At 45.8% G+C, this 16,692-nt stretch overlaps 2 protein-coding genes across 2 annotated transcripts in view; one reads left to right on the top strand and one right to left on the bottom strand.

The window, feature by feature from the left end:
- LOC148503049 (uncharacterized) overlaps positions 1-4,730 on the top strand; it is a 61,050-nt gene extending 56,320 nt beyond the window's left edge. Inside the window, exons 2-3 of the mRNA XM_088449015.1 lie at positions 3,876-4,198; positions 4,376-4,730. Coding sequence (XP_088305141.1) covers positions 3,876-4,198; positions 4,376-4,730 — 678 coding nt within the window. The remainder of the gene's footprint in view (positions 1-3,875; positions 4,199-4,375) is intronic.
- Positions 1-16,692, bottom strand: part of SYT9 (synaptotagmin 9) — a 188,593-nt gene that overhangs the window by 107,115 nt on the left and 64,786 nt on the right. Inside the window, exon 3 of the mRNA XM_088449003.1 lies at positions 14,338-14,884. Coding sequence (XP_088305129.1) covers positions 14,338-14,884 — 547 coding nt within the window. The remainder of the gene's footprint in view (positions 1-14,337; positions 14,885-16,692) is intronic.

The following is a 16,692-nucleotide window of genomic DNA, read 5'->3' on the forward strand; positions in this document are numbered from 1 at the left end:
AGGGACGCACAATCAATGATGCGGCCGCAAACTAAGGACGCATGTATAAATACGTCACGAAATCACATAGAATTTCTGGATGATTTCATGCTGGAAGCAGAGACATGGCTTCAAACCAGGGAAACAATGGTCAAAATTGCGGCGGTAAGGCCTTCATGCATTTTGTGTCAATGATTCTTTTAAAACATAATATTGTGCAAGTTGTGAAGTGGCTAAATCTGCATATTTACCCAAATAGGTGAGGAGGATGACATGGAAGAGACTGCTGGCCCCAGTCAACCCGCCAAAGCTGGCAAAAAAAAAAGGCAGCCACATTTCACAAGCAAGGAGATGGAGGTTTTGATCCAGAAGTGCGTTGACATCCTGCCCCAGGCAGCCAGGAATATGAGCCAAAGCCAGAAGTGGAGAATGTGGGAGGAGGTCGCCGTTGCTGTCAATAGGGTGGGTGATTATGTCCGTCTAGCCCGGGATGTCAAACGGCGGTAAGTAAACACTTTCCCATCCTATAAACAAACCCCATTGTAAAAAAAAGGATAATGGTTCCAAATTCATTCCACAGATGGGCAGACTTCAAATATCGTCTCAAACAAAAACTTGCCGACAGGGCTAGGCATGCAAGGGGGACAGGTGGGGGTCCCACCCCTGTGTCATTGGAGTTGACAGACTTAGAAGAGATGGCACAGGGGTGTGTGCAGGCTGTGGAGGTGTTTGGCGTGTCCAACATGGATACGGACATGCCAGACTTTGCGGCTCCTCATGTTGGCCAAGGTAAGTCTTGTGATGTCACCAACTCTGAAATGCTATTGTGCCAATATGTAGATTCTAATGTGAGTCTTTTCTACAATTTCCTAACAGAGACAGAGGCGGATGAGTCTGCTCCAGAGGGGAGCCTTGGGCGCAGAATTTCTGCTGGCTCTGCAGGGGAGGAACCAGTACATCCGGCTGAGGACCCTGCAGAAGCCAGTCCAGGGCGTGCCCCCTCGCAGGCAGTGGGCCTCCTCACAGAACTCAATTTTAAATCGGATTGCCATACGGAGATTCTGCAGAGGATGGACGCCAGTCTGATACGGGTGGCTGAGGCCCTGGAGCAAAATGCTGCGGCCAACGTGACCATTGGTCAGGCCCTGGCGGAAAATACCAGGGCCAACATCCGCATCGCCGATGCCCTGGAACAGCTCGTTCGCCAGCACATGGTGGAGCCGACCTCCCTTCCTGCCGGAACATCCGGATCCTCCACCTCTGGCACAACATCAGCCAATCCTCCAAATGTGCCTAGCCCTGTGCCTAGTCCAGAGGCCACAACATCTGCCTCTGGACAGGCCAGCCCGATGGCATCCCGGACCCGGTCTGGCGCCCACCCTCACCCAGCCAAACGGGCGAGAAAACGGTGACAGCAATGGCGACTTTTCCCACACTCCTTCTGTGCTTGGCTCATATTCCTTTCTGGTCAAAACTTCCCTCTCCTTTCTTGTGAAATGTTTTTAAATTTTGTATTTACGCTTATGTTAGTAGTTATGTTATATTTTTTTTTGGATCAAATATCTTGGCCACAAAAAAAGGCAATACAATATTAGGCCAATTTGTTTGTGTGTAAACAATAAATTAAAAACAAAACACTGACATTGTATTGTGACATTATTGTACAAATGGGTTACATTTAATCCTGGCCTTAAACGCAAAAACTGACCCTCTTTAAAAAAAAAAAAGGCCTCTTTAAGGAACGTTTAAAAAATCACATAGCGATGCAAATTCCACAGTAAACCAAAAAAAAGGGGAGCTAATTAAAAGATGATGACATTATTGTTACAATAGGCCATAACCACCAAATTGTGGCCAAAATAAAACCCCAAAAATGTACGCTAATTGATTGTGTAATCATGACATTAGCAGCTCTGATTTCCACCTGCGTACGCTTTTGTGCTATCCCAATAAACTGCTTTCCAAACACATACCAAGCCGGATTTCAATCCAACACTAATTACTTTACTGACCAGCCGCGATTAATCGCAGCACCATCGTTGAGTCCCGGGACGGAGGAGAAGGCCATCGCCAATGTGGTCGAGTAATCCTGACCCTAAGCTGTGCGAGCATTTTGAAGGGAAAGCGGATGTTTCAGTGACGTATGAGACGGTCCGAACACATTTGACGTTCGCATCTGCTAATGTATGTACGCCCCAAAAACGCCTCGCCACGCCTGCGTTTTTTCATCTCCACCCCCGTCAACACCCAAAAACGCCCTGTTCTGTCAATCACATTTGACATGTCACTTCCTGTACGCTATTTTAGGAACGAGAGAAAAAAAGCTCGCAATCTGCCGTACGCACATGCGCAGTGTAACACAGACGCATGCGCGGTTAGTCAACATCGGAACGCAACGAGCGTACTGTTGTTAACGTGCGGCTCTGAATGAGGGCCATAGTTATAATCCCGGCATGCGGGAAGCTGGCACTCAGAATAGTGGCTCCGGAATCCCGACACCAGCCAGAATCCCGGCGCTAGCATACCGACCGACAGCATACCGACGTTAAGTAGTGGGGTTAGGTGGTTCTGAATGCCGGGATCCCGAGCACCAGCATCCGGTATCCAACGCATGGGGAGTAATCCTCCCATTGCAGGATAGTCTATTAATCTAACCAGTAGAGTCCTTAAGAAACATCACAGACTTTAACAGTCCTCCTATAGGTTCACCACATAGGGGCCTATTCATCATCACTTAATTCTTACAATTGCAGGTGAAAATGTTAATTTTCACCTGCTTTGGTAAAAATCATCAGGAAGGTGTACAGCAGCTCCTCTGGCGGAATGGCCCGCTGTCCCCATACATGCTTATGGGGACAGAATTTATCAAGCTCCGAAAATACAATATTTTTGGAGCTTGAGTGAGGGAGCATTCGCCATCTTCAGATGGCAAGTGCTTCCCCTCCGGGCTCGCAACTCTCTCCTTCCATATGGGAATGAGTGCCGGGCTCCTTCCGCTGGATGTCGGGGCTCTTGTGCGTGTGCGTGATCTGTAGGTCATGCATGCACACTTGTGAAAAGTTCCGTGGATGAATTGATGAAATGATGAATTGCTCCGGCGCTCGCAGCAAAAATAAATGTTAATAGATCCAACACATGCTGCGCTGGCTATCTTACTGTAAACAGTTATGGTTCGATCCATTCTGCCTTTATATTCCAGCATTGGCGTGTATACTGTAGGCGTGTATACTATAAGCGTGTATAGGAGGGCCCCCCACGCATTTCATATGATATCTGCACCCTGCACAGAAATCCATGTGATATCACAGGGATTTCCTCCAGCAAAAAGAAAAGCCAAAGAGTATTTAACTGTGTGTAATGGTCTTGAGTCTAGGAAGCAACCTGTATGTTTTCTCATTCCACATCAACTTGGGATGTAGTCGGCATCCCATTGCACACAATGCCAGCGCTCAGAATCCTGGTGCACACAATGCCAGCGCTCAGAATCCTGGTGCACACAATGCCAGCGCTCAGAATCCCGGTGCACACAATGCCAGCACTCAGAATCCCGGTGCACACAATGCCAGCGCTCAGAATCCCATTGCACACAATGCCAGCTCTCAGAATCCCATTGCACACAATGCCAGCGCTTAGAATCCTGGTGCACACAATGCCAGCGCTCAGAATCCCGGTGCACACAATGCCAGCGCTCAGAATCCCGGTGCACACAATGCCAGCGCTCAGAATCCTGGTGCACACAATGCCAGCGCTCAGAATCCCGGTGCAGACAATGCCAGCGCTCAGAATCCCGGGGCACACAATGCCAGCGCTCAGAATCCCGGTGCACACAATGCCAGCGCTCAGAATCCCGGTGCACACAATGCCAGCGCTCAGAATCCCGGTGCACACAATGCCAGCGCTCAGAATCCCGGTGCACACAATGCCAGAGCTCAGAATCCCGGTGCACACAATGCCAGCGCTCAGAATCCCGGTGCACACAATGCCAGCGCTCAGAATCCCGGTGCACACAATGCCAGCGCTCAGAATCCCGGTGCACACAATGCCAGCGCTCAGAATCCCGGTGCACACAATGCCAGAGCTCAGAATCCCGGTGCACACAATGCCAGCTCTCAGAATCCCGGTGCACACAATGCCAGCGCTCACAATCCCGGTGCACACAATGCCAGCGCTCACAATCCCGGTGCACACAATGCCAGCGCTCACAATCCCGGTGCACACAGTGCCAGCGCTCACAATCCCGGTGCACACAATACCAGCGCCCAGAATCCCGGTGCACACAATGCCAGCGCTCACAATCCCGGTACACACAATGCCAGCGCTCACAATCCCGGTGCACACAATGCCAGCGCTCAGAATCCCGGTGCACACAATGCCAGCGCTCACAATCCCGGTGCAGGCAATGCCAGCGCTCAGAATCCCGGTGCACACAATGCCAGCGCTCAGAATCCCAGTGCACACAATGCCAGCGCTCAGAATCCCAGTGCACACAATGCCAGCGCTCAGAATCTCGGTGCACACAATGCCAGCGCTCAGAATCCCGGTGCACACAATGCCAGCGCTCAGAATCCCAGTGCACACAATGCCAGCGCTCAGAATCCCGGTGCACACAATGCCAGCGCTCAGAATCCCGGTGCACACAATGCCAGCACTCCCAATCCCGGTGCACACAATGCCAGCGCTCAGAATCCCGGTGCCGGGGTCCCAACAGGAGTCAGAATTCTGGCAGCTCCGATCCTGACTGTGAGTATTAGGGTTAGGCTGCGGGAAGGGAGGGTTAGGCTGCGGGAAAAGAGGGTTAGGGTTAGGGTAAGGGTTAGATTACTTACCTGCATGCATTTGGATTTTCACCGTCAGGTTTCTGGCGCAGGGATGTTGACCACTAGCATTGTGTGTGCAGGGATCACGTACCAAACCCATCTACTTTACCTCTAATAGGAGGTGAATTACAACAGAGAGCAAGGCTTACTGGTGGACGTGGAGGTCTGCAGCAACCACAAATGGCATAGATGTGGCGGCCATCAACAGGTTAAACCTAAAACTACCTCTAAATCCAAAATACTCTACAAATAATAATAAAAAATAGACTAATATATGGGACAAATCCAGGGAAGATAGATAGATAGATAAATAGATAGATATGAAATAGACAGATACATACGCGCACGCAGGGGGGGTTTCCGAGTACCCAGAAACCCCCCCTGTCCATCAATCCATCGCCGCGCATCAAAGACTGGAGCTCAGAGAGGCAGGGGCTGATTGTGCTGCCGGGACAGTGGGAGAGTTCCCGCTGAGCCGGTCACATTATCCCCCCATCACAGCCGGCACACCTGTCCCTGACTGATTCGTAAATCAGCCGGGTAGGCTGCAAAGCTTACAGGATTTGCCTTCCGCTGCGGAACGCAATCAGGAAGCTGTAATCAGTCATCGGCTAGGTCCGGGAGCAGAGCAGTCATGGGAGTTGAAGTGCACTTTTCACTCTATGGAGTGTTAGAGTGTAACTTGGGAAACTCTCTTTCCCAGCATGCTGCTGGACCTGGCAGCATGCAAGAGCTGGCACATGCTGTTTAACAGGAAGAAGTGTCATGGAGCTGCCGATCTCCCTACACACACAGGAGACGATGCACAGCCCTTTTTATGTAAGTCTTCTGGTCAGGAGCACTTTAGTAAATGTGATTACAACACATTCAACTCAGCTCTGTCCTGCTCTGCTACATCTGTCACCCTCTCCTACACATTATCTTCCTCTACTATAGCTATCACCCTCTGTTACACACTATTCTCTGCTACATCTATCACCCTCTACTACACATTATCCTACTATTCTCTACTACACATTATCCTACTAACCTCTGCTACATCTATCACCCTCTGTTACACACTATCCTCTGCTTCATCTATCACCCTCTACTACACATTATCCTACTAACCTCTACTACACATTATCCTAATATCCTCTGCTACATCTATCACACTCTGTTACACACTATCCTCTGCTTCATCTATCAGCCTCTACTACACATTATTCTACTATCCTCTGCTACATCTATCACCCTCTGTTACACACTATCCTCTGCTTCATCTATCACCCTCTACTACACATTATTCTACTATCCTCTGCTACATCTATCACCCTCTACTACACATTATCCTTCAAAACCTCTGCTTCATCTATCACCCTCTACTACACATTATCCTACTATCCTCTGCTTCATCTATCACCCTCTACTACACATTATCCTACTATCCTCTGCTACATCTATCACCCTCTACTACACATTATTCTACTATCCTCTGCTACATCTATCACCCTCTACTACACATTATCCTATTATCCTCTGCTTCATCTATCACCCTCTACTACACATTATCCTACTATCCTCTGCTACATCTGTCACCCTCTCCTACACATTATCTTCCTCTACTATAGCTATGACACTATGTTACACACTATCCTCTGCTTCATCTATCACACTCTACTACACATTATCCTACTATCCTCTACTACACATTATCCTACTATCCTCTGCTACATCTATCACCCTCTGTTACACACTATCCTCCGCTTCATCTATCACCCTCTACTACACATTATCCTACTATCCTCTACTACACATTATCCTACTATCCTCTGCTACATCTATCACCCTCTGTTACACACTATCCTCTGCTTCATCTATCACCCTCTACTACACATTATCATGCTATCCTCTGCTACATCTATCACCCTCTGTTGCACACTATCCTCTGCTTCATCTATCACCCTCTACTACACATTATCCTACTATCCTCTGCTACATCTATCACCCTCTACTACACTTTATCCTACTATCCTCTGCTTCATCTATCACCCTCTACTACACATTATCCTACTATCCTCTACTACACATTATCCTACTAACCTCTGCTACATCTATCACCCTCTGTTACACACTATCCTCTGCTTCATCTATCACCCTCTACTACACATTATCATGCTATCCTCTGCTACATCTATCACCCTCTGTTACACACTATCCTCTGCTACATCTATCACCCTCTACTACACATTATCCTACTATCCTCTACTACACATTATCCTAATATCCTCTGCTACATCTATCACCCTCTGTTACACACTATCCTCTGCTTCATGTATCACCCTCTACTACACATTATCCTACTATCCTCTACTACACATTATTCTACTATCCTCTGCTACATCTATCACCCTCTACTACACATTATCCTACTATCCTCTGCTTCATCTATCACCCTCTACTACACATTATCTTCCTCTACTATAGCTATCACCCTCTGTTACACACTATCCTCTACTTCATCTATCACCCTCTACTACACATTATCCTACTATCCTCTACTACACATTATCCTACTATCCTCTGCTACATCTATCACCCTCTGTTACACACTATCCTCTGCTTCATCTATCACCCTCTACTACACATTATCCTACTATCCTCTGCTACATCTATCACCCTCTGTTACACACTATCCTATGCTTCATCTATCACCCTCTACTACACATTATCCTACTATCCTCTACTACACATTATCCTACTATCCTCTGCTACATCTATCACACTCTGTTACACACTATCCTCTGCTACATCTGTCACCCTCTCCTACACATTATCTTCCTCTACTATAGCTATCACCCTCTGTTACACACTATCCTCTGCTTCATCTATCACCCTCTACTACACATTATCCTACTATCCTCTGCTACATCTATCACCCTCTACTACACATTATCCTACTATCCTTTGCTTCATCTATCACCCTCTACTACACATTATCTTCCTCTACTATAGCTATCACCCTCTGTTACACACTATCCTCTACTTCATCTATCACCCTCTACTACACATTATCCTACTATCCTCTACTACACATTATCCTACTATCCTCTGCTACATCTATCACCCTCTGTTACACACTATCCTCTGCTTCATCTATCACCCTCTACTACACATTATCCTACTATCCTCTGCTACATCTATCACCCTCTGTTACACACTATCCTATGCTTCATCTATCACCCTCTACTACACATTATCCTACTAGCCTCTACTACACATTATCCTACTATCCTCTGCTACATCTATCACCCTCTGTTACACACTATCCTCTGCTTCATCTATCACCCTCTACTACACATTATCCTACTATCCTCTGCTACATCTATCACCCTCTACTACACATTATCCTACTATCCTTTGCTTCATCTATCACCCTCTACTACACATTATCCTACTATCCTCTGCTACATCTATCACCCTCTGTTACACACTATCCTCCTGCTTCATCTAGCACCCTCTACTACACATTATCATGCTATCCTCTGCTACATCTATCACCCTCTGTTACACACTATCCTCTGCTACATCTATCACCCTCTACTACACATTATCCTACTATCCTCTACTACACATTATCCTACTATCCTCTGCTTCATCTATCGCCCTCTACTACACATTATCCTACTATCCTCTGCTACATCTATCACCCTCTGTTAAACATTATCCTCTACCATATCTATCACCCTCTGTTATACACTATCCTTTGCTACATCTATCACCGTTACACACTATCTTCCTCTGCTACATTACCCTCTGTTACACACTATCCTACTCTTCTATATCTTTCACATTCTGCTATATATATATATATATAGGACTAAACTGCCAACTGGCCCTAGGGACATACACTCCCACCCTATCCTTTGGCTACCTAGACAGAGTACCCCCCAACCCAGGAACATACACTAGCCACCAATTCACACATTCCCCAGCCCCAGGGACATACACTGCCCACCCTACCCCCTCCCAAGTTTTATTTTTTTTTCCTGTGGGGGCCAATGAATTTTATTATTTTCCTGTGTTTTCCTGTTTCATTTTTTTCCTATTGTGGCCAATATGTTTTCTCTTTATTCTGTGGAGAGCAATGTGTGTGGATTTTTGCTTGTGGGGGCCATTGTGTTAATTTTTTTCCTATAGAGGTTAATGTGTGCTGGCGGCAGGATACTAGAAGTCAGCAAAAGTTCAACGACCATATAGTATTGTGGTTAAAAGTTTTTCCATTGGTTCTATATTAGGAAACCCCCCTTTCAAAATCCTGCGTTTGCCACTGAGATAGATATGACATAGGTATGAGATAGATAGATATGAAATTGACAGATAGATAGATAGATATGAAATAGATATATAGACAGACAGATAAATAGATAGATAGATAGATAGATATGAAATAGATATATAGACAGACAGACAGATAGACAGATAGATAGATAGACTTATCTTGTCAGAGGCATTATTGTTTGCATAACAGACTGCTCATATATATATATATATAATATGCACTTTTTAGATATTATAGCTGTCTCCGGAATATATTAGAATTTACCATAGGAGTTAGCACTGCATATAACAGACCGTCATAAATGAAAGCACAGTAGCGTCACTAGATGAGCGTATGGAGACCGACTAAGCAGAGCACAGAAAATCCATCAATGCATTTCATGTGTATACACTTCTGATCGCACAAACACTATTAAGAGCTTACTGGATTTTTAGACAAGAGGTGGAGTGACCCAGATTTATCTTTGAAGCTATTAGAATCCCAGAGATGTCTATCACTGAATCTAGCACAGAATATGGTTAATAAATAGCACACTCTCATATTACATGGCTACATTTATCAGAAAACCAAATATAATTTAGTTTGTCGGACATTTCCCTGACAATCTTACATCTGTCTGTGCGTATAGAAGATTTATCTTTGTTTAACACAACAATTATTGCAAAGTCAATAATTTCACTAGCATATAAAGACCAATGCATTCTGATAGGTGATATTGAAGTATACAGGTAAACGGATGGGGTATAAAAGACCGAAAATGTAAAGGTCGACATCCATGGGTCGACACAGATGGTTGGCAAGCAATAGGTTGACATGGACAAAAGGTCGATAGTACAAAAGGTCAACTGTGCAGAAGGTCGACAGGTACAAAGGTCAACTGTGCAGAAGGTTGACAGGGACAAAGGTCAACACACAAATGGTTGACAAATTTATTTTGTAATTTAACCCTAACCTTAAACTTCCCCCTAGTGTCTAACCCTAACACTCCTCTTGGTGCCGAAATCTTTCCCAAGTGCCTAAACCTAACCCTAGCCTAACCCACCCCCTAGTGCCTAACCATAACCGTCCCCTCTAGCAGCCTAACCCTATCCCTTACCCAAGTGCCTAACCCTAACCCTACCCTAACCCACCCCCTAATGCCTAACCCTGTCCCTTTCCCAAGTGCCTAAACCTAACCCTAGCCTAACCCACCCCCTAGTGCCTAACCCTAACCATCCCCTCCAGCAGCCTAACTCTATCCCTTCTCCAAGTGCCTAACCCTAACCCTTAACATTAAAAATGTAGAAAAACCATAAAAAAACACAACATTTGTGTCGACCATATGAACCTGTCGACCTTTTAACCTTGTCAACCTTCTGCACTGTTGACCTTTTGTCAGCCGAGCTTTTGTCCATGTCGACCATCTGGTGTTGACCTATTGACTGTCAACCTCTACACTGTCGATCTTCTATCCGGATACCATGTAAAAATGTTCCGTCCAGTGACGTGCGGAGAGGTCAATGGCTGGGGAGGCACACATGTAAATAAACACAGCTTTTATATTCAAACTCTGGAGCATGACAGGGAGTATGATAGTGAGTATGATAGGGTAGGGAATATGACAGTGGAGGCTCTGCTCCCCTGCCTACCCTGACAGTCAGAGCTTTTCCCGACTGCTAGGCAAGTTGAGAGACAGTCCTTATACACTTAGCGTCTATACTCCATATGGCGTGAGAAGTAGTGTACCATTTTTTTCTTTACTTATTTGCAATGCAGACGCAGCAAATCACCACTCAAAGTGTAACAGAGACGACGCGCTGCAACTTTAATGGCGCAGAAATAAGTTTCAAACACGTAGCAAGTCTCAGATGAAGCACAACGGCACTTGATGAGAGAAAAAGCCGCGGTCGCTGCTTCATAGAACTTTGTACACAGATTCAGACTCCGTCTTACACAGATGAACAAATGGCGCACATCAAATTGAACAGTGCAATGGAGCAGAGTAGTTTTGTTGCTTCCAGTTATTTTATATGTGCGAATAAGATGCGCATTTTGAGCAAGAAAGACACACGGCGCGGGTGAGTTGCCCGGGACCTGGCACACCGAGAGGGGCTGCCTGGCGAGACTAAAGCCGCAGTGTACCAGGACACATCTGTACAGCGGGACTGATTATGAGTCACACCGAAGACCAAAAGCGGACGCATATACAGTAGCGCCTGTACATGGTTGTGTCTGAGTGTCAACTTGCGGCTACCGTAAGGAACACACACACACGCAAAAGGTGCGTTTTGTGGGAGTGCCATGGAAGAGTTGTGGCTATGTAAGTAAACGCAAGGTATTACATCCAGCGGCCACAATAGATGCTGCCTTGCATGCAACTCAGGACCAGGCCCAGTACGACCTGCTCATTGGTGCGTTTGGGGGCAGCCTAGCGCTACAGAATCATTAGGCAGATACTTGGCGCACGCCATTGTGATGTGGTGCGCTAACACTTTTCCACAGGATCCTGATTCTCAAACTTCAATTGTTTCGGGGTGGGTGTTTGGCATTGGAAATGCACACAAATAGGAGGTAAATGGCGCAGCATTGCCCATCACAGGCGCTTGGGCTGGACTGGCAACATATAAATGGTGGAACCATGTGCTTTAAGTTTCCACTAGCTGGTTAAACTGTGTCCTAGGGAAGTGGTTCTCAACACCAGTCCTCAATTAACCCCAACAGGTCATGTTTTCTGGATTTCTTTAACCATGCACAGGTGAGATTATCTATTTTGCTGGGACAGTAATTATGCCAGTTGATTCCACAGATTGAAAACCTAAAAACATGAATTGTTGGGGGGTACTTGAGGACTGGCGTTGAGAACCACTGTCCTGGATCATGCAAACTTTTGAGGATTAAAATAAAAAATAAAAAATCATGGTCATTTTTAATTATTTATATAATATTAGTTATTTTTTTACATACTTGGAATGTAGCAGAGGTTGGGGTTCTGCAGCACAGTTGGGGCACAGCACCTGTATGATGTGTAAACTCCCTGCTTACATTCACGGGCTATTAATGTTGAAGTACGGTGAGGTATTAATATGTGATAGAATGTAGGAATGTCTTGTAGGGCAATCCTGCCATGGTGGAAATCGCTCCGTGTCTCATGGGGACCGCTATGCTCTACGCTGTGACACCTAATTAATCTGGAACTCCCAACAGTTAATTTGGCTTAAGGTATTTGAGATTTCTTGGGTATATACTTCTTTACACTGTAACAGACAGAAGTATGCACAAAGGATATCTTTCTGATACAAAGTAATATTAGTTTCTTTCAACTAAACAAAACGTCAAGCTGTACAAAACACAAATGTATTAACACAAAGGGTTAATGCTATTATAGCTTTAGGAGATATAAGGGTACATTTAATAAGCCTTGAAGAGAGATACAGTGGAAAGAGACATTTGGGATCTATGTACTAAGCCTTATGCCGCGTATCCACTAGACGATACAATGAACGATAATGATATCGTTATCGTTCAATCGTTCATTATATCGTCCAGTGGATATGCCGTCAATGACCAGCGATGTGCGCTCCCGCTGGTCGTTGACGATTTTGCTCATCGCCCATACTGGCAGCACAACCTGACGATATTGTTAAGTTCTGCAAGTACTGGGATGACATCACTGAACGATATATTGTTCAGTATGGGTGCTCATTGTCATTAAAGACATCGAGCACACCACTGCCACGGGGACACTACATGATATCGCTCATGGAGTGAATCGTGTAATGGATATGCGGCATTATAGAGAGATAAAGTGGATGGAGATAAACTACCAGCCACTAAGCTCCTAACTGTCACTTTACAGGCTGTGTTTGAAAAATGACAGTTAGGAGCTGATTGGTTGGTTCTTTATCACTCTCTAATTTATCACTTTTCAAAGAGTAATACTTTTGCTCCTGTGTTTGAAAAATGACAGTTAGGAGCTGATTGGTTGGTACTTTATATCCATCCAATTTGTCTCTCATCGGGGCTTAGTACATAGGGCTTCATTCAGAGGCGGCGACAGTGCCGGTCGTAGCGGGTCTCTTTCCAAAGGGGGCGAGCTGTCGATGTTGATTGACAGCTCGCCCCGTTTGGAAGGCGGGCCGGGGGGGTGGCAGCCCAAACGGAGGCATTCCCATGGGAACGCCTACCGTTTGGGGGAGGCCCCACTGACATCACTAGTGATGTCAGTGGAGAGCTTCCGGCTCTGACAGAACCAGAAGCTCTCCGGGGCTTACGACAAGTGAGACCCTACCCTAGGGTCTCGTCGTAAGCCCCGATGGTCGCGATGGTCTCTGACAATCGCGACCATCACCCTAGCGGTCGTAGAGCTGTGGGTGTAAACCCACAGCCTAACGACTGAAACAGAGGCGGCCGGTCAGGATACAAGCGGCCGCCCAGTTTCTGAGCGACCGCTTGCATCCTCCGACCGCCTCTGAATGAGGGCCATAGACCCCACATTACCAACCAATCAGCACCTAACTGTCACTTTACAGACTGTGTTTAAAAAATGACACTTATGAGCTGATTGGTTGGCACTTTATCTCTCCAAGCTTTGCTACATTTCCCCCTTGGCAAGTCAGAGATGTATGTATATCTACCCCAAAGACATCTAGAAAGGCATGAGATTACACTGGATTAAACTTTGACCAGCCAATAGCAATGCCAGGAGGTTCAATAGTATCCCAGATGCAAAGGAAACTTGGGTGACACTGCCCTTGTTACATATATGTTACATAAACCCTATCCCCTCTCAATCACATGAGCCGTCAGATCACACTGCCTCCTCCAAAATCAGAAAATTAATCTCCTGAAATATCCTGTGCTGCTGTGAACATGATGGAGCCAAACATTGGACAATTGTGACGTATGTAACCTTGAAGGCAGAGCAAGTATTTTCTTAGTGCATGCCTATCTCTGCAAACATAAGGGTGATCGGAGGGCTCTTGTCCTTTTGTCATCCTTATAGGTCTTTGCTGCTAAATAATTGAATAAATGGGTAATAAAGTATTAATAAATATTCTTTCAATATTATACGAATGTCCATATATAAATCAGCCAAACAGGTTTAAAGAAAAAAAAAAAAAAATCACATATAAAACTAGCTGGCCAAGATGCAAAGTAGCACTTTGATATATACAACACCTCTCGGTGTCCAAAGACACAAACAATTCACCAGCACTGTAGGTGTATGACTTTAGTACTTACGTTGGTGACATGCTCAATATCCCTCCAGATGTTACTTTCCCTGGGGAAATCCGCCAAGTCTAAAAAATTATCCACTATGATCTGACCAATGACATCGTGCCTGGAGAACCGGTCAAAATCATAAACAGAGAAGTGGAGTTTTCTGCTCGGCAACTCATTATAAGGTACGGGGAATAAAAAAACCTCATCAAACACCGGATTTAGGGTCTTCCGGTGAACCTTAGTCTGGTGTTTGGTCTTCCGATCCGGAAGTAAATAAATCTTCACGTAAGGATCTGACGTTCCTGAGAAGTCCTTCGCTGGCAGGCCGACTGCCTTGTGAATCTTTACTATGAGTTTTTCCAAGTCACAATCATATTTAATGATGAAGTTGAGCTTCCCGCAAGATTTGCTATTGTTTCTGCGCCCATCATCGGTCTCCACCGATCTCTGTTTGTAGAGTTCAGGTTTGATGCGCCCGATACCCGTCAGCTGTTCCTGCTTCTGAAACTGCTGGATGTTGAAATCTGGGTTTGAAAGGTTCAGTTGCCTTCTGATCGAATTATGTCTTAAAGAAAATAAGTAAAATTAATTATTGACATTTTATAGCAGCTTTAATTAAAAAAAACAGAACTGATATTATGTGTGTATAACATTTGTTTGTATTATATATGTGATGGAATCGGTATGAATTACCGCCGGACCTAAGCCCGGAGGATGAAATACCGGCACTGGAAGGCTGGCACATGAAGATCCTGACAGAGGTAAGACATCTAACCCTCCCCTCTCTCCCCCCTAACCCTCCCTTAGGGGTGCCTAACCCTAACCTCCCCCCCTAGTGCCTAGCCCTAACCTCCCCACAGGGGTGCCTAAACCAAACCCCTCCTCCCCGCATCCTAAACCTAACCTCCCTCTGGGGGTGTCTGACTCTAACCTCCCCTTCCCCTAGGCTGACCATATCCCTCCTGGGGGGTGCCTAACCCTAAGACCCCCCAGGAGTCCCTAAACCTAACACCCCCCCGCGGCTATCACCTCCCGACGCCCGGCTTACCTACTTCGGTATGCCGGGTGTCGGGATTTCGGTGTCAGGCTAATGATAGTCGGCGGTATTTAGAGGCCTATCATTAGTCCCATGCCGGAATCTCACTGTCAGGAAGCTGGCGGTCGGCATTTCAACCATCGGTTTCCTGGCTACATCCCTATGTGGTAATGTATCTAGTGTAACTGATAATTATTATACAGGGTGTTTCACTCGTTATTGGCTCCAAAGTTTTTCTTATAAGTAATTAACATCATTTAGTGCAATCTGACACGGACATACCTTGGTCTATGAGAAACATGAGGAAGCATGAGGCATGGCTTAATTTCCATAGACCACGCCCCTAAATTATACCATTTAGAGGGCGTGCCCATATGGCACGCCTCCAGTTAAGTCACACTGGGGGCAAGCCCAGCCCCCAGCCATCCCCCTGCAGTAAATGGACATTCAGATTCAATTCAGCTTCGCTGGCACCGCTGCTCTCTGCTTAGCAAAGCAGAACTGCGGCAGTGCCTGAGTGTCCCCAACCTGCCGACCGCCCGCGGGACACTTCAGCCGGCGGGTGGAACAGGGGGACAGTTCCCATAGAAAGGCACTGTCCTATCAGGATGGTTGGGAGGACTGTGCCCTCTATGGGGTGGCGTCACTGTTCAACCGAACTGGTCCAACACCCCAAGAGCTGGCCCTGATTTTGGGAACAGTGAATATTGCATGTTTATAATTGATGATATATGTTTAAGAAAACAATTATATTTAGAGGGTTTTTATATCTAACTTTTTTAGCACTTTTTTGATTATTGATTAGCATGCATTAGTTTATTGATTGTTTATTAATTACTGTATCTTAAGGGATTAATTCCTGTGGGCAACTTCCCTACTGGCCTACTTCTCCACACTGTTTGATACGGGTTGGGTACAGCATGCTGGCGCTAAGGATCCTGACGCCGGTATCCATATAGGGTTAGGATAACGACACCTGTCGGTAAGTATCTTAACCCTATCCCTAAGCCTAACCCTCCCTCTCTGCACCCTAAACCTAACCCTAGTGTCTAAACCTAACCCTTCCTCCTAGTGCCTACACCTAACCCTCCCCCTAATCCCACTACTTACCGTCGGGATGCTGAGTACCGGCATCCCGACAGCTGGGATTGCAACTACATCCCTTTGATACATCTACCCCTTAGGGGTCTATTTACTAAGCAGTGTTAGGAGACAGAGTGAAAAGTGATCAGATGTCAGCCAATCAACTCCCAAAAGTCATCTCACAGGCTGTGTTTGAAAAATGACAGTAGGGAGCGGATTGGCTGGCACCTTATAACTTTTCACTCTGTCTCCTA

The sequence above is a fragment of the Taudactylus pleione genome, unplaced genomic scaffold (assembly GCF_031769625.1).
Source record: "Taudactylus pleione unplaced genomic scaffold, aTauple2 ptg000475l, whole genome shotgun sequence".
Classification (NCBI taxonomy): domain Eukaryota; kingdom Metazoa; phylum Chordata; class Amphibia; order Anura; family Myobatrachidae; genus Taudactylus; species Taudactylus pleione.